This window comes from Ammospiza nelsoni, chromosome 3 (assembly GCF_027579445.1).
Source record: "Ammospiza nelsoni isolate bAmmNel1 chromosome 3, bAmmNel1.pri, whole genome shotgun sequence".
Taxonomy (NCBI): domain Eukaryota; kingdom Metazoa; phylum Chordata; class Aves; order Passeriformes; family Passerellidae; genus Ammospiza; species Ammospiza nelsoni.
In genome coordinates this window covers 103829734-103856269 of record NC_080635.1, presented here as the reverse complement: position 1 = coordinate 103856269, position 26536 = coordinate 103829734, and the positions used below count along the sequence as shown (strand labels likewise).

The 26536-nt window shown below is 36.0% G+C and overlaps 1 protein-coding gene across 2 annotated transcripts; it reads right to left on the bottom strand.

The window, feature by feature from the left end:
- Nucleotides 1-8369: 8369 nt before the first annotated feature.
- On the bottom strand, nucleotides 8370-26291 carry MANEA (mannosidase endo-alpha). Of its 2 annotated transcripts, none has more exons than XM_059467804.1 (5): nucleotides 26234-26291; nucleotides 20420-21012; nucleotides 16989-17098; nucleotides 14624-14700; nucleotides 8370-13384 (listed from the first exon to the last, which is right to left on the bottom strand). In XM_059467804.1, the coding sequence occupies exons 2-5, from the start codon at nucleotides 20967-20969 to the stop codon at nucleotides 12748-12750; spliced, it is 1374 nt and encodes a 457-aa protein (XP_059323787.1). In that variant the 5' UTR covers nucleotides 20970-21012; nucleotides 26234-26291; the 3' UTR covers nucleotides 8370-12747. The 2 variants fall into 2 exon arrangements, with proteins under 2 accessions (XP_059323787.1, XP_059323788.1); XM_059467805.1 differs by having other exon boundaries at nucleotides 8370-13051.
- Between the last annotated feature and the right edge of the window lie 245 nt (nucleotides 26292-26536).

Below are 26536 nucleotides of genomic sequence, written 5' to 3'. Positions count from 1 at the left end.
ACCACTCACCCAGGGCACGTGCAGCAGCTCAGCCCTGAACACATGCATTGTGTTTGGTGCTTCTGGGGTTCACAACTGTTTTCTTGCTCCTCTGCTGAACAGCCTTCAGCCCAATGCTTTCAACAGGTGACCAAGTTATTGCTTGTACAAAAGTCCATTGCCTCATGAATGCGCCATTTACACCGTGATTTATTGTTATAAAGCCACAGCTGTGCTGTGCAGGTGCCGTGGACTTATACGAAACCAGACAACCTGCAGTATGCAGCTCTCTCTTCTATAGGAGTGGGAGATTAAAAAATGAGCCACAGCTCCGGACTAAGTTCCATCTGGACTCAGGAATAAAACCTGCAGAGCTTGTAAACCCTTCAAAATCATTGAAACCCATTTAAAACAAAAGAGAACTGAAGCACTTGGCTATCATTAGAAGGTGAATAAAGGGCTCAAAAGGATGCAAAGAATTAAATGCATCTCTACACCGACGTAAAAAGCCTATGGGAATAAGCATCTATGTGTGCATAAAGCTATTCTATAGTTACACATTAGTAACTCATTAATTTAAGAGCTCTATGAGGAAATCAACTCTGGTAACCCCATGTACAACCAATGAATGTCTGCTTACAGTATGGAAAAGAGCAATGTGCTAGGGATGTCCAAAAACACAGTACCCAACAGCCAAGCCACTCATAACCTAAGCTAGGAAAGAAGAAACACACTTGAAACTGCAAGAAAGGTTCATACAAACTACTCTTATACTTGTGCAATAGTTCTGACAGTAAAGAGCAATCCACAGTGACTCATCCATTTAGCAATTTGAGCAAAAAAGCATAAAAGGAAATGGAAGTCACAGAAAATCATGTTCTTTCCAAAGTCTGTCAACCGCAAACTTCTAAGGAGGTTTTCTCAGTTTTTATCACGCTTTTTCTTTACTTTCCATGGCACAAGTCTAGCCTGAACCCAGCTAACTCTGGATTCCTGAGTGTGTGCAATCCATAAGTTGCCCAAATATTGTTATTTTCATGAAGAGAAAACCTCGACAGGTAGTAGCTGTACTTCTTACTATATTTGCTGTTCTTTCACTTTTCTGACAGTTTATGTCTTAACATTATCCTGCTCTCTTTAATCTGCTTCCTTAGATCCTTGCTACCCATACTCTGACAGACTTTCTGATTTTCACTGTGCAATTTCTTGTCTGTAATACATTTATCTGATTTTCTATCTTGTGAGCAAGTCTTGCTCATGCAACAAATGCCATTTGAGGACGTGGGAAGGATTCATCCTCAGAACTTTGCTCTTACTGGCAGGTTAATATCTGTTCAGAAATTTAAAAGTGGCAAGCAATATTTTGGTTTTAAGATACAGTTTAAGGTCATTTTTTTATCTTGCACTTGAAACTGGATTTGTCAGTCAGCAAAGTGTTAAGAGTACAACCTCATTCTTTACACATTGGACACACAGGATTTAGATTTGTGGATAAACACCTGGATGCCATGTTGCAGTCCAGTACTGAGGTTACACTCCATGCCAGCTCATTGCTGAATGCCCTATTCCACCCAAGAAAATGAAAGATATTATTTTGAGTTATTCTCAAAAATCTTCACTTTCACTCCACCAGTCCCTCCCTTTTGCTTCTCACTGAATCAATCTTAGCTATTACAAAAATTAGAAAATCTTAAATGAGGAGTAACTGTGAAGTAAGCAGGAGTCAGCAAGCATGGCACCTGGCACAGGGCAGTGAGATAGGAATGCTGACTGCAGGAAGAATAGATGTCATAAACCCTGTGAATTATAGGAGAAGGGCATGAACAAGAAAAGTAAGAAAAAGGCAAATTCTTCAGTCACCCCAAATAGTTGCTGCAGTTCTAGAGGAAGAGATTCTGGGAACCTTTTCCTCACATAATCCACATGCAATTTGCAGCGTTTCCTGGGGACCTCAGGGTCCCTCCTTTCTTGTCTAAGGGAACTGCAATATTTACATGTCATCCCCTCAACAGCCCAGATGGCATAATTATAGTATCTGATGATAAAAAATTATTCTCATAATATATTTTTTGTCCTGCTTTAGAGAAAAAATGGTATTGGTTAAACACCAATTCTCGTGCAGCTGAATCTAAAGCTAAGCTTTAACTGCTCTACTTAGAAAACAGAAACCTCCAGGAGAAAGCACTATGAGATTTTAGCTTCTGAAGAGAGCTTGTTTTAGCAGCATCTAGATAAGCATGTGACAGTGACAGGATACCCTCTGTGCTTTGCACACAAATTGTTGTAAGCAACTGTCTTTGCCTGAAAAACCTACTTTTGACAACTGAATAAATCAGACAGCCAGATCATAACAGATATGGAATATTACTTCTGTTTTACACACTGGGGACTTAAACAATTGCCTGAGGCCAGCAAGTTACTGTAACATATCTGGGAACTGAATCTTACATCTCAAGTTTCGTGTAAATAATTAAAAAAAAAAAAATTACCCTTCTTCTAAGAATCTTACCCAAAGATATTACATAGATATTTTTCTGCATCTGTGGTGCAATAAAATATGTGCCTGTGAAGATGGAGAGAGAGGGAGAAGGGCTTATGGGAAACATTTATGAATAGCATAACATTTCTACAATGTCATGATTTGAGGTTAATAATAAAAAACACCAGCATTTCAGAACTACACTCAAAATTTTCCACATATCTTTCACTGACATGTCTCTGGTAGAATTGGATTCACATTACATATTGACATTATTGACACTGTCTGTTCAGTTTATGTTTGTTCACATTTAAAATGCTTTTTAGCTGTTGCTGTCGTGTTTTAAGTACACAGTATGTTAAATATTCTTATCACCCATATTCTGGTTTGTCTATTATTTTAATAGATTTTGGTCAAAATTTTTAGGGCCTAAACCAAAGCTCAAAAAATCAAAAATAAGCCCTAATATTTTGTATAGTCTACAGGTTAAAATTTTATGAAATCTCAGCTAAATAAAATACTGAGTGTGTAGGATTGAGCACATGAATCCCGTATCATATGACATTCGTACCTTGTAGGTTTCAAGCACTGTCAGGAAAAAAAAGGAACAATACCCCCATATTTTGCATTCTCTGTTTGTTCACTTTCTTGTCATAAGTTTCCATTGAAGGCTGAATACTGGCAAAGGAAAAAACTTTTATAATCATGGTAAGTATTAAAAATTTGCAAGCTAGGTTGAAAAGGTTTTTTATATATTTCAAATAATCTTAGAATTTTAAATTTTTATGTAATTTTTCATCAATATAGACTTGGCACAGCAATATACTTGAGATTCCATATTACAGAAAGAGATCTAAGTACCTGTGAACATAGAATCATATTATTTGGAAAAAATGTAGAGGACAACATGAATATAATTGAAAAGAAAATTTTTTCAGTATCATTAATTGTTTATGTATTTACTGAACAGATTTGGTTGTACAATATTTAGTAGTATATTACTGTGGAGAAAATTTGTTTAAGCATTCCATTTTCAGAGAGATAAATGTATGAGCTGATCTACATAAAATTATCAACAAGCCCTTTGTATCTCCTCTATACTCCTACATATTACACATATCCAAAATGCATCTATGGGATGTGTAATCCCTCTTTCCTTCCTGATACAAATAAAAGAATCAATACAGATCCCCTTAATGAACACAGAAGTATTTTAACTCAGGAGAACACACTCATTAAATAAGTGGCTAAAATTGATAGCCTAATCATTAGGTTTTGTAGATTAATTCAAAAAGCCTTTGGATGAATAAGAAATACAGTTGAAAACATTCCACTTTAAGAATCAACGGCTTCACAACACACGGATAGTCTCACATTGCTCATGTAATGTGTTCCAGTGAAGACCTAATACATTTCTACTCCCACTGAACTAATTTAATCCAGTTTCTCACCTCAGATGTAGCTGAAGATTGTTTAAGCCATGTTTTATTTCACACTAAAATCTTCTAGAATTCATTCCATAATCCCTTACCTATCTTTATCATAAGTGGTAACTAGCAGTGAGCAGTCAAAAAAGTTTTGACATAATGATTAAAGAATTTATTTACTCTTTTCATGAATTAGGGTAAACCACAGACCAATTTGCAGAATTGTGCGAATTCTGGAAAAAAGAATGAAACTTAATTTTATCACGAAATAAAGTTGCAGATGGAATTCAATATATAAAAACTAATGGGTATATGGCAAAAAGGAGTCATTAACTTGTACAAAGCTCCCCACTGCTAGACTGAAACTTGTGGGGTTATAAACAAATTACATATTTATCTAATTACAGTCTTCTGTGCTGGATCCTGTGGAAGCCCTATCATTATCATTCTGGTTCTCTCCTTCTTTACATCTATAATCTATATTCAAAGACCTCTGATGCCACAGAGTCTCTCTGCTAAACTCCAAAACTTGCTGCAATCAAACTGATTATCTGTAGCACCAGGCTGAGGAAGCTACACAGAGGTAGCCTGGACTTTCTGCCATATGCGGGGTCTACCTCCAGACCCTCTGGGGTTTGGTTTTCATGACACATAAGCAGCAACACCACAATCTTTTAATATCTTCAAGAATAAATGGCATTAGTTCAGCATAGCTTGAGTGGTTACTCCTGTAGTGGTCCAGAGTTTAAAGCCAGCAATGTTCAACCCTACAGAAAGAAGAAAACTAAATTATAATTAGTTGCCACTAAACCAATTTCTTGCTTTCCAATATGAATATCCCTCTTTAATTTCAGAAACAGATGAAGACATTTTTGATTTTCATACATAAGTGAAAATGTCTCACAAAATACCTAAAGCATTACATGAAATAAAGCTCCTTTACTTCCAAAATCACTTTCTCTTGCATTCTGATATCAGTTGTTAGGAGATTTATTGAGGAAAAAGTTGCACCTGGACCATCCTGCTTATGAAGTGTGATCAATGCTATCGTGACTTTGTACCTATTATACTTACAATTTCTACAACATCGTGTAGCAGTACATTTGATAATTTTACTATATTGAGTGAATAAACCCCAATGTATTATTCTAATACATTAGCTGAAAATTTAACTAGATGACCTTTCTTTGGCATAAAGAACAGAAAATGTTACTGTTCCCTATTAATTTTCTTTATGCCCTTTGTTGTATTCTTGTTGTATTCATATTTCTCAAGTCCCATACTGTACCAAGCTGTTCTCTGCAGCACAGTCCTTCATGTATCTTTTCAGGGGCTCCTCCTGGGCTCTCGACCCACCCCTATTTATTCCAGTTACCTTCACGAGCTACAGCTGCTGCCTAACTAAGGACTTTGCAGCTGTAGCTCGTTTGGAGCAACTCGGGCCCACACAGATCTTACAGGGACTCTCTCCATAAGGACCCACTTATTTAATACATAGATCTTACAATCCATAGATCTTAACAGGGACTCTCTCCATAACAATACATATATTCAGGCCCCCACAGCCCTTCAATGATCCACCGGCACTTTCTGAGCAACAATTTTTCTTGAAGCTGAGTATTTTTAATGTACATTTTCCTCGGTTCAAATCTCCCTTACTCTGATTTCTGCAATCTTTCCATGTATCTTTTCAGTTCTTTTTTTAAAAAAGGAGATAGATAACCAGTATTCCAGACACAAGCGTGACACAATAGTATAGTGATATTTTTAATTGTCCTTCCTAATAATACATTTGTTGTTTACTATATTTGAGCTTAATTTTTTTATACTACTAACCAAATGGACAGCCAAATCAATTTTAAGCAGTAGACCACTATAACACAGTATAGCTTTGTGCAGGTATAGTATGTCCTGACAATATATACACATATGATATTATGTTTCTCCAGCTCTTGTATCACCCAATTTGTTACTATTACACAATTAGGTTTTAAAATTTGATTATCTTTAGAAATAATTTAGCACTAGTGCATATATTTTTAAATTACTTTCTGAACAGCACAACTGATGTCTTTGGGAGCTAACAAGTACCTGCCTGCTGCTATGAAAATTTAATATTTCTATTATCGGTTTCTTAACTTTTAATGGAAAGTAATGTATTGAAAGCTTCTTCCCTCTACTTACATAAAAATATAGTATTTTTTGAAGGCCAAGTATTTTGCTGGAAGCTTTATTGTCTTTGGCCACATTTCTAATTGCAATTTCAAAAATGTAATGGATTTTTGGTGCATGACTGCTTTGGAAAACTACATTGATATTGCCCAATACATATCTCTTATATGTGTATTTTTACTATTTTTTTAAAATCAAGAATGGATTTCAGACTTGTTTAGAGTTCCAAGCATCCCTCCTAGAAGTGTTTTTAATACTGGTACCACCTTTGTCCCCTTTCATTCATGTGCCTGCCATTAACTCAAACAACAAAGTATACACATTTTTAAGAATTTCATACTTGAGTTCCTAGAAAACCCCTGAATGAGTACTATTGAGACAGGGTGATTTATTGCTGTTTATTTTATTGATCCAGTCACAAGGCTACTTGTATGACATTTTAATGTAGGGTATTTCTGGATTAATTACCAACAGATACTGGATCCTGCATGAAAATCTCTAAGCTCTTCCGTAATAAACATAGATACAAAACACTTTTAACTTCTCTATCACAGCATTATCAAAGATCCAAAGGATCTTTGAAAGATGCTTTTGCTGCTCTGCTGTCTACCAGCACTACTAGCACACCACCAGCTTCCTGCCTGCTTGTGACATATTTTAGAAACATGCATTAAAGAAGAGTCTGGTATGTAGCTCTTAGAAATTATTGCTTGGGTATTTTTCCCTTAATATTGTGGAAAACCATGGTCTTGTGTACCATGGTTTTCTGTATTTACTTCTGGTGGATGGATAGGGAAGTTTAATTATTGTTTATGGCTTTTTTTTTTTCCTTGTTGCTGTTTGTTTTTTGGGGTTTTTTTAGGTCTAGGAAGTTGCCCTCAAGTTTGATAGAGGATTTTTTTTTTAGCTTTAGAATGAATGCCAGAACTTACCTATTTTCTGGTTTGATCCTTTGGACAGAATCTTTATTTTAAAGTATCTTTTATTTCTAACACCTTTTTTTTATTCTGTTGTTTAACTGCATGAACTTCTTCCAGGCCTCTTAAAAATCTTTTGACTGATATAGTTATCTGAATATGGTTATACTTCCTGCATAAAGCCTCCTGACATTTTATAATTTTGACATCTCTAAACTACATTCCTCCCTTCTATACAGCTTATCTTTTTCAATGTCATGTTATTGCAATGGAGTTTTAAAATTTTGATTTGTACCTTGTACAAATATACGCAAAAAATTCTAAGTGAATTAGTAGATTGGGAAGTTGGTCAGCCAAAGGCCGGACCTAAATAGCAAAGCATATGTACAACTAATACAATTTACCATTTATGTTTTCAGAAGGTATTTTATTTTTTGAAAGTAGGTTCTTTTCTGACCTGGAGTAAAACTTGAGTACTCACTAAGAATCATATATATGAGACAAAATAAGGACTGCAGAGCTTTTCATAAAGCCAATGGCTGGCTACTTCTGTCTCCCTTGAAAAATCTTAGTATTGATAAACATTGTTTCCTGAGGCTAATGCCTTCTTTAGAAGCTCCCTTTAGTTCTTTAGAACTAAAGGAGAACTAAACTTCTGCTTGTAGAACCAAAGAATACCCTTTAAAAAGAAGTATTCACTGTTATTAAAGTATTTTGAATAGTGGCAATGTTATTATGAAATACTGCATTATTGAAAAACAGATACTATATTTAAAATCATACTTCTCAAATTTTAACAGGCTAGCTGATCTTAATAAACAAGCAATCTCAGCTATATGATAAAAGTAATTTCTACCATAGTATATTAGAATTTTCCAAGAACTTCCATTAAAATCACAACAAACCAACATTCTAATTTTCACCAGTATTCTAAAAATCAATTGAAATTATGGCTGGTTCTTTGTTTGTTGAATCACATTGCAGTTTGAGAAATTAGTCTTGAGAGATCCTGCTGTGTTTCTATAGCAATGACTTCAAGTTACAAAACCAACTCTGAAGACAGGAACCAGTTGTCAGACACACAGTGCTCATTGAAACCACCTACCACTGTGTTGGTTCTTTGGAGAGCTAGCACACATACATAGCAATAGAAAAATAAAAATTAACTTTCAAAACACGCACTATGAAAAAACCCCACTATCACACATTCCTTTAAAAATCACAACTTTGGGCATATATTTATTTTTCATGAAAACATTCATAAGCAAAAAGGTCTTCTGTAAATATCACTGGGAATTAAAACCATTGCTTACTTAGAAGTAGCAGAATCCAGTCTGTAATTTTATTACAGTGACATTATATTTTAAAAATCATGACTTCAGGTATATGCACATATTGAAACAGACACATAAACCTTTTTTATTTTTATGTAAGCAAATTCATATCTGTCACAGCCATGTAGGGTATTAAAAGAAAGGTATTTTTTATTTGTGTTCAATTGATATAAAGACACACTATCCATTCACAACAAGTTCACCTATACAATATGAAATTCTTATCAGGCTTTTCTGCCATGCTACTAATCTTGTAGATCCTCTTTACGGAATATTCTAACTATGAAATCTTAGAAATACAGTCACTTTAGAAATTTATAGAACATTTAGCATGCTGGTCAAAAGTAAAAGATAAAAAGAAACAAAACATTGACACAATCTTAATGACACAGAAAGATGAAGACAAGTACTTGAACGACTGGGAGGGAGATTTTAATCTTATATTCAGTGGCAAATAATTTGTTTATAAATTCTTTATTTCTTTTTATGTTCATGAGATTCAGGAAAAAAAAGAGCCCTAAATCACAGTAAGTCCTCATCCACGTGCCCAGAGAGCTGAAAACACTCCTGAGAGATATTTTCAACTGAATCTAAGAACCATGTGTGAAATGTCTTAATTCAAACTATGCAGAGAATATACATATCAAATTTCATAACAAAAATGTTTTCACTGAAGAACCTTCTGCTTCAACAACTTAAGAGATAAATCATTGGCACCTCAAAAGAAATGCACTAGACAGATATGATGAACATCAGTGCAAAACTATATTCACAATAATCTACTGCTTGCCACTAAAACCATAACAGCATCAGCACGTTTGCCCACAAAGTTCAGTACAAGATTATAGATCTGACAGACATGCACTACTATACAAGATTTAATACACATTCTTATTTCAGAGTTGATGCACTAAGCTTCAGTTCTGAGACAGCTCACAGAACTAAAACAATTTACTTGATCATAATTCACAGAAGCAGAAATGAACCTATAGATTTTCTTTTAAAAATATGTTCTCTTTTTACCACAAGGACTTGCTCCTTGACTAGAAACCATTTACCCCCCGGCGACACTCAGTCAGTAGTATGTGATTGTTTACTTCAGGTATTTCTGTATTTGCAGAGGCATAACATGGCACAATCTCCTTTAAAACTTCCCATATCAGTACTATGAAATAATGAATCAAATGCATTTAACCACTGTTAAAATTTTAAAACAATCATTACAATATTTTTTTCCAGTTGGCCAAGACATAAAACTCGTGGGACACCAGAGTAAAATGGGATCTAGATATTCCTTAAATCTATTTCAAATCTCCAAATCATTACAAATGTTCGTCCCTGCCTTTCAATTTTGGTTGCACACTGGAGTCCCTTTTTTCCCCTACTGTAATCTTAAAGCTTGGAGTAACCACCTTCTTAAATACAGTCATTTTTCTGCTCCTGTGCCCCTTTTAACTGTGCCCTTGTAACCATCTTATTCCTTTGCATTTCTACAAATCCTTTCCCACATATCTATTTTTACTTAAATTTCAAGTATCGTGACTGCAGCAACAGTCCGCGAGCAAAACTCTCCACTCCCTGTGACAAGAAGCAGCACATAGATTTGCTTCAAGTACAGAGGGAGTATTAGTCAGGCAGGTGGGGTAGCTCTAGTAGCTGCAATTCCATCAGCTTTTCTTAGGATCATCAAATTAAATTCTCAACTCTGAAATATTATGTGAGGTTGCATATTTATGTTTTAAATCACATCAAGCACATAAAAATACAGTAAGTGTTCAGGGGTGATGAATTTCTAGGCACTTAATTTTCATTCTTTTCTAGAGAAATTCTGTAAATTCTTCTGAAGGTCCCATTAGACATCAGTGTGCCATGGCCCAAACCACTTCATGGCAATGGTTAAATGATACCTTTACAACAATCCCAGAAGTCTTTCAGAGTAATGGAGATCCATTACACTGTTACCATAAACTGCATTTTAAACAAGATAGTTCACCTCAGTGGTACAATACCATAAAACAGATTTCAAATATTTCTATACACAGCAACAAAGGAGTGACTTTCAGAGTCACAGAGAAAATAAACTGCCACTAGGAGAAAGTAAGGGCTGAAAGGTGAGTGCAAAGTTGTCAAGACCAGTAAAGTGCTCAGAAAACTACAGTGAGAAAAGACCAGTGGATGACAGAAGTTTAACCTAAGGGAAAACAAAGATACTTGTCCTTTCAAAGGTTTGATTTCAGAAGGTTTTTTAATAACATATGCAAACATTTAATTGTTCCCTCACATTCAAAATAAATATAAGGACAATGGGCTGCAAAAGCATAAACATACCACAAATTATAAAAATGAGCTATGTATAGCTATTTAAGGGGTTTATAGTAAAGTAAGTAATATCAAAAAAGCTATTTAAGGGGTTTATAGTAAAATAAGTATTATCAAAAATAAGTAAAATAAAAAAGGAAGTAGTTACCTTGGAAGTGGTAAAAGTCTAACAAGTGCTTCTTACGTCTCAGACACTATTTTTTGACTGTGGTCATACCTATGTCCATTTACCCACCTGAGTATAGCAAAACAAGCATTAGCAAACACTTCTTTCAGAGGCATTTCAGACTGCGCAGAAATGCAATAGGAAATTGCAAAAAAAATATGAAGACAGGTTAATAAGACTCCAGTAACTCTAGAGGCACATTTCAACATGCCAGGTTATATATCTGCCATCCAATTTCTATATTTTTTCAAGCAGCTGAGGGCATTAGATGACACCTCATCACTTGAACAAGCACAAAGAAATGACAAAAAAAAAATATAAGCAAAACTTTTTCATACCAGAAGACTCTAGAAATTTATAGTGGTAACAGGCTTACATTTATTTGGAATGAAAAAGTTTTCTGGAAAAAAAATACTAGTTTGGTTTCTGTTTTAACAGAAGTCCTCACATTCACCTTACCACTTAACAGACAGATTACAGTGAGGTCTGAGTGAAGAGTGTAATTTTCACGAGTTCTGCTGACATCAATGGAATTCTAGCTGTTACTAGTGGTCACAACAGTCTGAGCATATGAACTAAAACACAGGAGCAGAACCTCACGTGCCGATTAAAAAAATTAAAATAACTAAGAAAGAATTCACTTTGCTAGGATTAAACATCTGCTGCAAATGAATAAAACACTGCAATTTCTACTATTCAGAAGTTTACAGCTTTGTTACGAAATTCTATGAAAATCCCAAAAAATGCACTGCTGAGGAGGTATGTCTGGGTGATTGAACCTTTCAAACCTCATAAAAAATGCCAATTAATAATCACAACATTTAAAGATGAGATTCCCAGGAATGGAAATACTCATTTCCAGCCACACCACAGTCTTACAGGTAGCATTGGTAGAGTGCTTATGTGAATAACAGCAAGATTTTAGTATTTACAATTCTGAATCCTGGAACAACTAAGTTGACTAGATGAAAAAGAGAAATCTCAGATTTCAAATAAATTAAACTAATAGGTAGTTGCTCTCATTGCTACCAAACTGGGTTGCTCCCAAATCAGAAACAAAAAAAGTATTTCCAAAAATTAAGTTATTCTAGGATGAGTAAGATACTGGGTTTAGAAATTAGACATTTAAAAAAGCACATTGGGTCTGTGTATGCAGTCAATTAGCAGAAAATAAGCAACAATGGAAATTTTAATAATTTTTTTGTATCTTTAGGGGTTTTTTTCCCCCTCAAAAATATTTTCCACTCTAATTGAAGCTTTTTTTTTAAAATTCAAAGTAAGAGAAAAAAAAAATGTTCCCGGTCAGTATCCATTAATCTGCAAAAGTCTATACCATGTACCAAACAGAAAAAATATAAGTAAACTAGAAATCTTTCACAGTTCTTTGGAACTTTCTTTCAAATACTTTTTTTTTCCAAACAAAACCCAGTAGTGTTGCATTACACATAACTCTTCAGCTTTTTTACCACAAGCTAGTCATATGTCAAGAACTCCATATGCAAAGCATCAAAAAGTGTAAATGCAGATTATTCCACACACTACAGACATGCATCCTGCAAGGAGCTATAAGGATTTAGATTACAGCATCAGTTTGATTAGAAACACAACTACAGGAATAAAGAAGGAAGAAACTGTGCCAGTTTTCTGTTATACTTTGGTCATGTAGCGTTATCCCATGCAGATGTTCTGAAAACTCAGCATGCAAGTTACAAAGTTAAAAAAAAACCACAAATGAACAACAAACAGCTTTCCCTGAATATTTCTGAACTAAAATATCCAGTAAGACAGAATTGCCAATATTCTCATAATCTTTTAACTTTTCAAAATTAAAATTCAGTAGTAGTGCATATACATTCAAAAAATACAATAAAGACATTTAATAACAGATTCTTCAACTCTCAATTTGTTTCTCAATACAGCCAATGCATCAGGAAACAACTGCAGCTGTGACAACTCACATAAGCCACTGTTCTTGTTCTTTTCTGTACTTCTCAGACCACTTCTGAGTAAGCTCAAGGTAAACATTTGGTTTATGGGGTTTATAATCAAGGTAAACCACCTGTCCAGTCCGTTTAGGGATGGCTTTTTCAATCTGAGTTCCCTCGTGCCATTCATTAAAAGATGTAATGGAAATGATTTCTGGCCGCACCAGAAGGGCTGCGCTGAAGGCAGTCTCGTAGTACTTCCCATTGACGCGGTTCCGCGTGTTGTGGTTGTTCCAAGGCCGGATGCTGGTATCGATATAGCCTGGCCCCACACTTGGAATAAACATTAAGTTGTTACTATCACAAAAGGCTTTTAAACTTGCCCAATTATGATGAGATGAACCGTAGGAGAAGCCATTGGTGGCAAAGTACGTGTACATTCCATCGAAACCACTTCTGTGAATGTCATGCTTATGTCTTTCTTCTACAAGAAGTGCAATGAATAATGCATCATAGGGAGTATTTCGAATACTCTGGGATCCAGACACAGTTAAGAGATTTGCCCATATTTCAGGAATTGTTACATAAGAGTCATAAACATAAAACATAGGAAGAAGTCTGCCTGTGCTGGTTTTATGTCTGTAAAAGGCTGGATGGCTTCCGTATCTATAAAGCAAACAAGTATCGTTAAGACAAGACTTGCCATTGGGAAAATACTGTTGCACAATCTGAGGTGAAGACTTTTCCAAAAAATTAAGTTAAAAAGACAGGACACGGACTTTGAAACACAGCACATCATATCCACCTTCAGTCCTGTGTTTGCTGAAGTATCAAACAATGACTCTTCAAAAAACCTTTTAACTACTACCAATTAGTAACTGTCCTGGGTTTGGCAGGGACAGTTAATCTTCTTAGCAGCTGGTCTAGTGTTGTTTTTTTTTATTTAGCACGAGAATGAAATTGATAACACACTGGTGTTTTCTCTGCTGCTAAGCAGTGCTTACCCTAAGTCAAAGACTTCTCAGTGTCTCCTGCTCTGCCAGTGAGGAGCTGCACAAAAAGCTGGGAGGAAGGAAGGCCAGGACAGCTGACCTGAGCGGGCCACACTGCAGAATGTCATGCCCATATATAAACTGAGGGAGCTACCTGGAAGGGGACTGAATGTTGCCCAGGGCTGGGCCAGGTACTGCTCTGTAGGTGGTGAGCAATTCGTCTTGGGTTCTGTTACTTCTCTCCTTCTTCTTTCCCTTATCATTCTTAATAATACTATTGGCATACTAGTTTGTTTCAATCATAAAATTGCTCTTATCTCAACCCACAAAGTTTTATCTTTTCCTTGTGATTCACTTCCCCACTGCTGCGGCATGAGAGAGAAAGTAAGGAGCAGCTGGTGGTACCTAGCTGCTGGCTGGAGTTAAACTGTGACAGTAACCTAGAGCTACAGTTACCAGTTTCCTCTGAAGGGCAATTCTCTTATTCCCTATGAAATAAAGACAGTCTAATAAGCAGCACTGATAAGCAAAACAACAAGTAGCTGTATAGAATTTGTCAAGATGAATTAAAATCATTAGAGGTCAACACAATAAAAAAGCTCTATCTGCTAGTTTGTCATTATCAAAATGTACATTTTATTTAATTTAAAGACCATGTTGCTAATCTGAAGTGTCTAAAGTATAACTTATGATATTAAAGAATGTTGAAAGCAATTTAAATTTGAGAACCTATACAAAATTCACACTTCAGTATTTAAAAAAAACCCTAATTTTGCAGCACTGAAACATAAACAAAATTCTTTTCAGTCTCAGCAGACATTCTTATATATTTTTACAAGCTTTAGTTCATATACCAAAGTCCCCTAAGGCAGCAGGTAAGAAACCCCAAGGACACCATTCTGAAAAAACTCACTTGTCAATGATGTACTTGACATTGTGGTACATGCTGCGGTCATCTCTGTCTTTGTAAGGTTCGATATGAAAAGTGACCTGGAAGATGAAAATGTAATAGCAACACAAACATAAAGCACTACTGAATGTGTGGGCACTGGGTATTAGATGAAGCAAGTACCAGTCAAAAATACAATTCCTTACAGACCAAACATTTCATCAGTCTATACTGAGAATAATCCAACCCTAGTACAACTCCTGCACTACTGACATTAGAAGCTTCCAATTCCAGGAAGTTTGGTATGAAATACTTAGGTTTTTTACATTAAAACAGAACACAGCTTTTGTTTACCCTAGATTACAGCAAGTGGTAATCATGCTTCAGAAAAATTAAAAAGCTACAAAATCTAAAACTTAAAATAAAATATTATCTATTTGAATGTCAAAGAACTGATAAACTAATGAAACATTTTAATATTCAATTTCTAACAAATGTATCAAAAATCTCCTAAAGATAATGCTCCAAGGAGAGTTTTCAGTCAAAATACATTTTAAGAGATGCAAAATGAAAACTTTAATTTAAAATTTTATAGATTTATCAACAGCAACAAGCTCTTGGAACTAAATATAATATAATGTACTGCTATTGCTTTGAATGTCAGGCGTGGAGCTTATGGAAATCATTAACCAGTATGTGTGAATTCCAATGTAAAAATGAATTTGTTTTCAAACAGACAATCATGGAAGAATACGTAACATTAATCAAAGCAACAACTTTTTCAGAAGCAATTTTAGAGCAGAATGTATTTAATAAAGCCTTTGACAACTCTGCAACAGTAAAAAATTTCCATTGCAGAGCCAATCTCCCTCTCTATTAAGTAGAAACTATAGAAAAATAGAGTCAGACTAAATCACTGAGTAACAGTAGAGGCTGAAAAGCACTTTCATTTCATCTTTCATTCCCAACTATGAAAACCAGGCAAATCAAAAGGGCATATCTTGTCCCAGACTTCTATTTAGCAGACATAACAGAGACGTATTTTGTATATTGGCTTTGGTCTACTGAGACTCCCAACACTTATTGTAATAACTTGCTTGTGCAAGAATGCTTAAAAACATCACAGTGAAGGTAGCACTTCCTGCAATTTCTATACTGAATATCCCTATTTCAGTAATTCTTCCAAGAGGTAACAGCATCTTCACTCATACTGCAATCATTATCACACTATTACACACTACTGTACTTTCCTTGGTAGCTTGTTTCATTTGGCCTTGACTCCTTTGAGACTTGAATGCAAACAAGTTTTTTAGGTGAGAGCAAACTCTATTAGATGGTCAGAAGATTATGGGAAAGGATAATACCTTTTTCTGTCTTTTAAAACATTTATTATTAGATAGAGTGTAACCTATACCATATAATGCAAATCACACAGTATTTTTAACAGTTTTAAAATTACTTCTGTATGTGTTTTAATCATCCTATTTTCCTCCTGCTTGCTAAGGAATCTCCAGCTACCCCCAGTGACAGGAAATTTCACTGAGAATCCACAACTCGTGTTACCAACTAAAACCAGAGCAGATGAACAGGCTGTGTGTTCAGTACACAGCAGAGATGAAACATATGCAGCTACTTAAAAACTCAAATTTATTACTTGGGAGAGATTAAAATGAAATACATATTTTCATTATCACAAAAGGGAAACACAGATTTTATTTTAAAAGTAAACAAAACCAAACCACAATTTAAGATTCTGCTGATCAATTCATGTAATCTTTAACTAACTTGATATTTCACCTATTTTAAGAAGTCAGTAATTTAGCCCTTCTATTCTGTCATGCCCTGAAGTAACCCTTAAGTCTGAGCAGCATCTCTCTGACCTTACAGTTCAAGGCAAGTGTTTCTGGTACCTTCTGGAATAAAGATATTTATTCAAACTAGATATTCCAAGCCTGCCTTTATTCCTCATAGACGCTCACTCCTGACCTCTATGATCAGGTGCTAGAAAATTATTAAATACTGCAAAATGAAGATAAATCTTTCTCCTTTCTCAAAGGTTCTTAGTTTAAAGCTCACTGTATTTCACAGTATTCTGGAATATGTAATACTTCCCTCAACTTCCGAGACTCACTGGAAAACAACATAATGTCTTATTTTAAAAACTGTTTTCTGAAAAGAAATTAGAAAAGAATAAAAATCCACAGCACTATGCCTTAGATTCTGCAAGCTAAAGCAGATTACAATATTTATTCTGCTTATAAGGGAATATTACTCAGGTCCTACCAAAGTTCAGTGCAATTCAAAGGCTTCCATAACCAAAAGAAGCACCTTATAATAGCAAAGTTTACCTTCTCAATTGTCCTATTATGTGCATCTAGAAATACTTTACCTTTAGGTTATATTTGTGTGCATAGTCCAAAACAACTGGCACCAAATCATCAGTTGGCTCTCCATTTTCATCAGCCATACCAGGTGGGTACCATGAAAGCACTATTACACCTGAAAATACAAAACTTGAGTTTTAAATCATGTTCTTTAACGTGTTACTGTAATTCATATACAGTAACGTCATGAGTTACAATTATTGATGTGCAACCTACATAAAATAAATCAGCATCTCCAATTACTTTTTAATCAGTTACAAAATCTCAGTATTGTCAGAGTGGATTTTAACTCCTCTCTTTATAGGACTGCAATACAAGCAGTGGTTAGATCACTTGTCAAGGGAACAAATCTGTACTCAGTGTCCTAAGCCTAACACTTGAGAGCTGTTCCCTCCCACTTTTCAGCACAGCATTCCAACCTTCAGGTTGGACAAGAGGAAAAAAGTGCTCCCATCTAAGGCATTATAGCTATGCCATGATACAGGCAGAGAATATCAGGATAATGGGTTATAGAACTGTCAGGAGATGAGAGCTGTGCATGTGATGAAGGAGATTCTTATCTTATGGAACTTCATTTCCCATCTTATTTCTTCATTGTACCTCTGGCTCAAATACAGAACAACCATTTATTACTAGAAGCAGTGACTTCAATCCCATAACCTTCTTTCTTGCTGGTACAGTTACTATGGTGTAATCCATCCTTCCAAGCATGTGAAATTAGTTTTTAAATTTATTATCTTCAAAATGCTTAACTCTCAATAATTTAAGGATGTTACCAGTGCTGTGGAGAAAAAAGACAACAAATACCATGTCTTCATACTGTAAATTCTTCTGATGCTCTCCAAGAAAGCAAAAGAATACACTCTTCAAAAAGCAAAATCCTTTCCTTCTGAAATAAAATGCTGTCAAATAAACAGATTGGATCTTTTAGATGCACAGCTGGAAACTATATCAAAAAGAAGCAAAGTCTGAAAGAAATACATGAAATACTGATGTAGGAATATTTTCCTAGCAATACTATTTAGAACATACAGAAGAATATGTCAATGTGGTTCTTTTTAATGATTTAAGTAAATGAATAAATCCACTGAGCTAGGAAAGTATATATTCTAAATTACACCTATTTTACTAACATGATAATATTTCTGACCATCAATTTCCAACAAACAATTTCAAAATTACGAAAAAGGAACCATAAATTACAGTGAATACATAATCACACAATATCCAAACCAGAAATTTATGCTCACCACACACAGAAGGGAGTAGGGAGTTTAACTACCCTTAGGCACATTATCTCTGCATTTCATCAAAAAAGAAAATCACAAATAACAGGTAATCACAAAAGACAATCTGCTCAAGGAAAGCAAAATGCAATATTTTATTGCATTTTATCATATTATCTTTTATTTCACACAAAAGGGTTAAATGTAAATGAGTAAGGTGTAAAGGACAAGCAGAACAGCAACAAATCTGGACAAGACCCTCTTTTACACCTTTAGGAAATCTGTAAAAGTTCAGGAGACAGAACTGTTAATCAAGGAACCAAAATTCACATTTGCATTGCCTTTTCCTGAGAACGACTACTACACATTTTCTTTCCTGTGCTTAAAGGATATAGTTATGTACCACTTAAAGAGTCAAAAAAAGAAAAGTATGGACTTGACACTAAAAAAAATGTCATAAATGCTTAAAACCAGAATAGTCACTAAAACCAAAAGCGGATTATCACAAAAAAAAGGCTGGTGCAAAAAAAAAATTCCCTAAGCAATCTCATTAATAAAATTTACTGAAGTTATCTGTAAAATATTAGGAAATTATTACATAAGAATTGTAAAATATAAGAAGAATACAGGGAAGCAATGCATGAGATGTCTGTAGGCCCAGTCTCTTATATGCCTTCATTAGAAAATATATGCTGAAAGAAGCTCTTACATTTCTCTTTTTTAACAAGATCTTTGATAAAGCCTCAATGGTTAGAAAAAAATGATTATGTGACCATAAAATACAGTCATGGATGAGACAATGGGTAACAGAGAAAAAGGAGAAACTGTAAACAGTCAGCCTCACAGTACGCAAAAAATGAACAAAGTATAATTCTTAAAAAAAAAGTTGATGATTTATGTTAGTCAAATCTAGATGGAAGAGGCCAAATTCAATTGCACTTAAATCCTTAACTCAGAATAACAGCAGGAAAAAAGTGACTCTTCATAAATATCAGTTATGTTACAAAGAGTGTCACAGAAGTCTGTACTACTCATTGACATTGCTGAGTTTTAAACTGAAAACTAACTGAAGATACTAAAAAAACTGATTATGCAAAGCATTTGTCCTAGTAATTGGCACCTATTTCACCAGCAGTTCAACTTTTTTAGACATCTGTATTAAGAGGATGAGAAACATCACATGTTCTTCTAAAGGGCAAGTGCCCCCCTTGCCTTCATCACACTATCATAAATTATAGATAAGAGTAAAACAGTGCTTGTATCTGAGGCAGCTTGTATCTGAGATTTCTCTGCAACAGTCATGTTATTCTTGCTGATGGAGCTATATTACTGAAGAGGGTGAAAAATTTCCTGTGTTTGTATTAACCCTTGGATAAAATAAAGGTTAGGTTAAAACCCACAAGATGACAACAACCAAGAAGTAAACACTACACAAGTAAACATCACTAATCAAAATATAACAATTACATTAAACCTTAATGATTAGGTGAATGAAGGAGATTCGATACAAAGTCATTAGCAGTATCAATAATGCTGGGAGTTTTGGTCATGTTGTCCCAATTACATTTCCAGAAGCTGCTCAGTTTAGTATTAGCCTACATGACTGCTTATTTTAAAGAAGATTAACATAAAAATGACCGTAAAGCCCAACAACAAGGAACGACATTAAAAACAATTGAACAATCTTATTTATAAAGTTCGCCTTATTGAGAAAAAGGGAACATCAATTTGTATTGAAAGAAGGTACTTTTGGACAGTAATGAATTAATACATAATTGTTACTGCACACACACAGCATTCAGAGAAAAAAAACCTACTCATATTTGAACAAGCTGCCCCTTAACCATGTGATTTACTGAAACCTGTTCTTTAAACTGAAGTATTCATCTCCAAAAATAAAATACACCAACAATATATTCCAGTCAAGGTTTCTGTTTTTTCATTAATGCTATCAGTGTTTAGCAGTAAGTCATGAAAAACATGTACTCAGAGTATTACAAACACCATTATTTCTGTGCTGTTACACCCATCATACACAGCCCTGAAGATGTAGGTTACAGTCAGGGGCTAAAACTCAGAAATATAAAGACATTTACTAGTTTCAGACATTTCCTGAATTACAGAAAAACAGAAGGATAGCTCAGCTGCCCTCATGCACAGATGTAAGGCTGGATAAATGAACAACATGCTGAAACGTTAACATTCATTACCAGTTGAAGCTGCACGCATTTGCTTCATGTGGGCTTCTATGACAGTAGGGTCTTTGGAACTGTAAGATCCAAGTTCTGGATAAAAGTTGGCCCCAATGTCCTCAGGAGGACTATGCCTTCCCTTTGGATAATTGTTTGCAATTTTGGGATCCCAGTGTGGCAATAATGGATGATTCCAGTGAATGTATTTACCATCAAACTGTGGATTCCCATACCAAGTATAGTAGAATATGTGAAAGTTGTAATTAGGAGAAGAAAGCTCCTCTTCCAGCTTTCTTACTGAAGACATAGATGCTTTCATAGTATTGACAGCAATACTATGCAAATTACTGACACGTGTTACAGTATCTCCTTGAGCTCTATTTAGCAAGTTCTGTTTACTGTCCAAGAGCACTGTCCGTTGTTGAAGCTCTGGCAACAAACCAAGTCCAAATGGATCCCCAAAGCCAGCTCTGTCAGGTCTCAGAGTCTTCAAAGCCATCATTATGGAGCAAATAAACAAAATAAAAAGCAACAAAATGATGCATGTTCTTCTGCGAAATCTTGCCATGATGTCATAGTTCAGACTCTCAACAGAGGGATTGTGGCTGGAACTGATCAAAAGACAAATATTTTCAAGTCAGATTTCTTATTACCTAATATTCAGCAGTAAGAAATGCTTCATAAAATCTCTACATAATAAAAATAACAAGAGACAAATGTGATGCATACACTGGCTGCAGAACTAACAGACTTTGTGGAGAGTGGGGTACACAAACAAAATCCCATTTCCTTCCTTGAGAACATGTGTCAAATTCTGAGGTTCTAACACTAAGGACTCATGTATTCTATAAAGTATTTTACTTTTGAACTTATGTTTTATTCTAACCCAGATAAATCCCATGAACTGGAAGTTCTGGTTAAATTATTATGTTTTGAACTATAATGTTTTGCAAGTGCTATTCAGGTAGAATTAATAAAGAAAATAGAAGAAAAAAGCAGAACCCATGAAAGGAGAATAACATAGCAGAACAAGAGTAAAAACAAAATGGGGTATGACAGAACTACAGCTTGTATTCAGAATGCAGGTTTCATTTTCTAACCTATTTCCTGGCTTGAAACCAAGCACTTTGTGTTCTGTTAACCAATATATTAACAAAATACTCAAAATTAAAAATAACCCTAAAACCACTAAATAACAAAAACTAAATTTGAAGCCATGATGCTTTAAAACTTTACAGATGTAAAATTTTAATTTTTTTCCGAATCCCGTAAGCAGAAAACAGCATAGCATTAAGGATGTAGCTCAAGCAGAAAGCCTCAAGTTAGTTCAATGTCACAGCTGCCTGACACCTCAGGTAGTGTTGCAGGGCTAAATTCAAAACAAGACCAATGGTACACAGCAAAATTTGAACCATGAAACTAGGGGGAAGAAAATCAGTATAATGGAAGGCCTGATTAATTTATTTATAACTTAAATTCCTGTACAACGTTATCACAAGGGAACCAGAGAAAAGGATTAACAAAATTTAGGTTACCACAGAATTATAGGGAAAAAGATTATGCATAAAACTGGCAACACTAAACTGGAAAATCTAAGAATAAATTTCTGATGCAAGGGTCATTATACATAATATAGTTGTGATATGCATTTTTGTCACTGACCTCCAAATTTTAAAATCTTATTTTAATTTACTGAGATACATGCAGGTAGTTTTAAAATACTTGTAAATTATTTCACCTTAGTTTCCTGCCAATGTTAGAGTGCATTAACATAGAGCTCAGTTGTCACAATATGCTGCTTACTACTGCTATGATAATTTTAGATAAGCAATTTTAGAATATGTTTTCTAACAATACAGCCTGAATAGGATTAGCACTATAACACTTCCATTTCCAATATTAATCCATTCATCCTACTGTCTGTTATAACTTCTGGGATTCATGTGGTTTTCACAGTAAGGTCACTCATTTACTGTAAGAGCAAAACCCAGTTAACATTTAAAAACAAACAACAAAATCCCAATGCACTTTTACCTTTTTAGAGAGTGAACTCAGTTGAATGAGAATCTCAGCACTAAAGCCAACAAAGAACAGATGGAACAAGGCAAGACTATGAAAATGATGTTCATTTTGCCCAACTGGATTCTGAAACCATACGTTTGGCTACTGTCAGGGAAAATGATTTTCCAGCATAAACACTTACAGGATTTCACATCGCCTTATGTCAAATTACAGGGTTCTTTGTCCATGGCTAACAATCCATCTCCATGATTTTAGAATTCTGTCAGAGATTGTTTAGAGTACAGAATATCTTACTTTAATAAGAAATTAATTTTAAATACACTCAAACCGCTCCTGCTATTTTTCATTACCTTTTCAGTCTTTTTTCCTAGTTTATTATGCTACCTCTGCTTGGTAATTTAACTCAATTTTCAGATTAGATAAACTGAAGTTTTCTGAAGGGTTAGGATTTTTTTTAAAGGAAACAATATTATTCATCTGACTACTAATATATGCCATTTAATTTAAATTAAATGCCACTGATCTTCATTAAACAACATACAAGACTGACAGGGACAAACTACACCTGCAATTATTATTTTATCTCTTCTGTGAAAAAGAATTCATGATTGCAATGTCACAAGGATTTGCAATGTTCACAAGGTTTGTCATCTGGGTTTTCCTATTCCATATCAAAGAAGCTGTTCCTTTTGATTCTTGGCTGACGTATCAGCTACCCCATTCCTCCTGTTTAGATCATGACTTCACTACCATTAAGTCATTCATCTGAAGCATCAGGAACTGATCTTGGTGCTCCACATTACTATTTCAACAAGCATTTTTTAATATGGAATATTCACCATTGAAGCATACTAAAAAATGAGCAGCATGGCCACTAGCATTTGACTAGCATGGGGACAGACCTTGGTCTACCATATATCATACTGTGAACTTCTGCTATGCCAATACAGAGGCGCAGCACCAAAGTGCAAAATTTCTAGAACAAGTAAGTAATATCTCCTATCTGTATCTATTAGATATATTATTATATCTATGGTAAAGGTTTGTGTTCTGGGGAGACATCAGCCTCAATGATGACAACATAATTCAGACCTGGCATAGACTCCTATACTGTACAAGCTGCATCAAAGAGCTACGGGCTGGCAGTGCTTCATGTGTCATTTAATCTTGTTCAGATCTACTTTTCAGAGACAGTGACAGATAAACCCTCATCAGTGCTAGTGCCACAGCAGAATGGCAATACTGGGGAAACAGACTGAGCAAACATGCCTGTGAAACAGCCACATGAAGTTATGTCCACCCTTGGAAGTGGAAAAACCTTAAAAATGCATTTCTGATTCAACAGTCACTAGGCAAAGCATAGCTGTGATTTTGCATTTGTCGTGGACATTCAAATTTTAGAGTCTGACTGCAATTTACTGAGGTACACCTCAGTCCTACAGACTTAGCAAGTACCTTGCCTTGGACTTTTGAGTGCACCTGGATCTAACAGCAATTGACTTCAGCAGCAAAAAGGCTGAATAACTTCAGCTTTATGAAGGTTAAGATCCTGCATGCAGTTACCCTGACTCAGAAGCTTTTGGATTCAAACTTCATGTTTGTTCACACATATAGGTGTACCAGAAAAAAATGTAACCACTTTGGGCTCTTTCTCTTGCCTACTCAGTAAATTCTAAAAGAAGAAAAAAACCATCTGTAACAGGTCAGAATTTCTCCTTTAATGAATACAGATAGTAATTTCCTTTATAACATGAGAAAAATATGAAGCTTTACTGGGAAAAGTTAAAACCTGTATTTCCTCAACACCTAGTTCTCTTCTGAAAAAAACCCCAAAACATCGGACACAGATGTTTTACTTTTTAGTTTGTTAGCAACTATACAGAATTAAAGGCACAAAATACATGTAAGTCTATCCCATTATGATCATCTCTGTTCCAAATTAATTTGGGTTTCTTGGAAATAAATACCATGAAATTCATCACAGTACACAAAATTTCCAGGTGTTCTTCTTAAAACAACTCCTTCATGAAGAAAGAAAAAAAAAAGGGTCTATGAAAATATCTGAAGTATTTTCCTAATTGTTCCACACAATCAATTGAATGTCTCAAGCTCTTACCTGAGAGTGATTTTTTTTTTCTCCCTCACTACTGCTTTTTATACCCTTAAGTTACTGCACAGGGAAACCTTCTGTTTGACCTTTCCACTATATGAAGAAAAAAGCATACAGATGTACAGATGATGAGCTTTTCTTCCCCTGGCATGCTTCCCCAAAAAAGAATGTTTCTTTAGTCAGAGAAGAAAAAACGATTTAAAAAAAAAAGTGTTTGAAAGGGATGACGGTGCTTAATTACTCAAGATAATTTTGGTTAGGCAACTCAAGTTTCAGTGCCCTGCCCAGTGGGTTGCTTTTTTCTGTTTTACAAATTCCAAAAGAGAAATACACTATGCAAAGAAATTAGGGTAAGATAAAATAGATTTATCTAGTTTAGCAAGAATCAGCAAATACAATAATTTATTTACTCTGATGTTTCTCAACCATAACAAATGGAAATGCAATATAGGGGAGAGCTCTGAAAATCTGATTTTATTGATCGAGGGTAAGGTCATCCAGAAGCCACTGAGGTTGGTAGCTCATGGATGGGATCAAAGCTTCTCAGCTATCTAAAGCTGAGAAAAAGCTTCTCAGTTATCTAAACTTAGTTTCTACTCAGTTTTCCCAGCTCAAAGAAACTGAAAACTCTGAAGTTACAGATCAGCTCTAGATCTAGGCCTTAAAGCCCTGATTTTGGAGCTACACTGCAGATGTGCACCTAAAAACATTAATTCAGTTTCCAAGTGATTGACCAGGTGACGACTGGTAAAAGTGTTAAAAGCACCACATTTATACAGCACATTCTGATCTGGAGACCACGAAGAGTAAAAAGCAACAGAAGCTGACTATATGCGTGGGAACCTTGTATTTCCAGTATTAAAATGAATCAGGGAACTTCTCAAAAACTCTGTGTACATGAAAAGTCTTTTTCTAAAGTTATTTTAAAAAAATATTTTGAAAATCATTAAAGATGTAAGAAAAAATGAGGTATAACATGCAAACACTTCACAGCTGTGTTACATGATAAAAGGTATCTTTTTAAACACTTCCAATAATATAAGATTTCTTTTTGGTCTACCCAATTCAAAAAAAGGTATTTTAAATCTGACAAACAGAGAACAGAAATTGTGATTTGAACTTAAGAAAGCAGTAGCAACAAAACACAATCCTTCTGGATTCTTTGCTGTAAAACTGGTAAGAGAGCCTCCAGCATTTCCAGTATTTGCCTTCAACATGCCAGCGTTCTCCTGCTTGGGAAGGCCATGGGAACACACAGCTGACTCTGGGCGGCTGCAGGCCACGATAAGAAAGGGACCTTTGGCCGGGGCTCACCGGGAGCTCCCGGGGCACTTCAGAGCCAGCCTGCCGGACAAGGGCTGAAGGCAAAGGCTGGGAGCAGACCCAGCTCGCTGCGCTGCTCCCATGCCCTGAGCACGGCACCGAGTTCCGAGCGCTCACACTTCTCTCCCACTCCGCGGAACCGAGCGCCAGCCCCCGCCACCGGAGGAGCATCAGCCGCGGGCGGGGGACGCGGCGAGCCTTCCACACGAGGGAGGAGGGAAGGGGCCGCCCGGGAGCCGCCGCGGCCCCTCTGACGGGCGGGGGCGAGGACCGTGCCCTCCTGTCCCGGCCTCTCCCGGCCCGAGGAGCCCTTGCCCAGTTGCCCGGTGCCCGGGGCCGGCCGGGGCTCGGGGCTCGGGGCCGGCGCCGTTACTCACCCGCGGGAGGCAGGGCCGCCGCTGCCGCCGGGCGCGCGCGCGCGGGGGGTGCCCCTGCCGGGCCGGGGCGGCGGCGCGTGCGCCAGGCGGGGCGCATGCGCGGGGCGGGCGGCGGCGGCGGCCGGGCCCCGTTATCCTGAGGGGAGAGCCGCGCTCCCGCCTTTTCCGCTGCGAGCCGGGCACCGGCCGGTGGTGGAGGAACAGGGCCTCCGCTGGGCTTTCACATTGTGTATGCTGGTTTTTCTTTTTCCTTGAAAGGCCTGAAAAAAAAAAAATCTTTCAGTTGTTTAAAAGTCTTTGCTG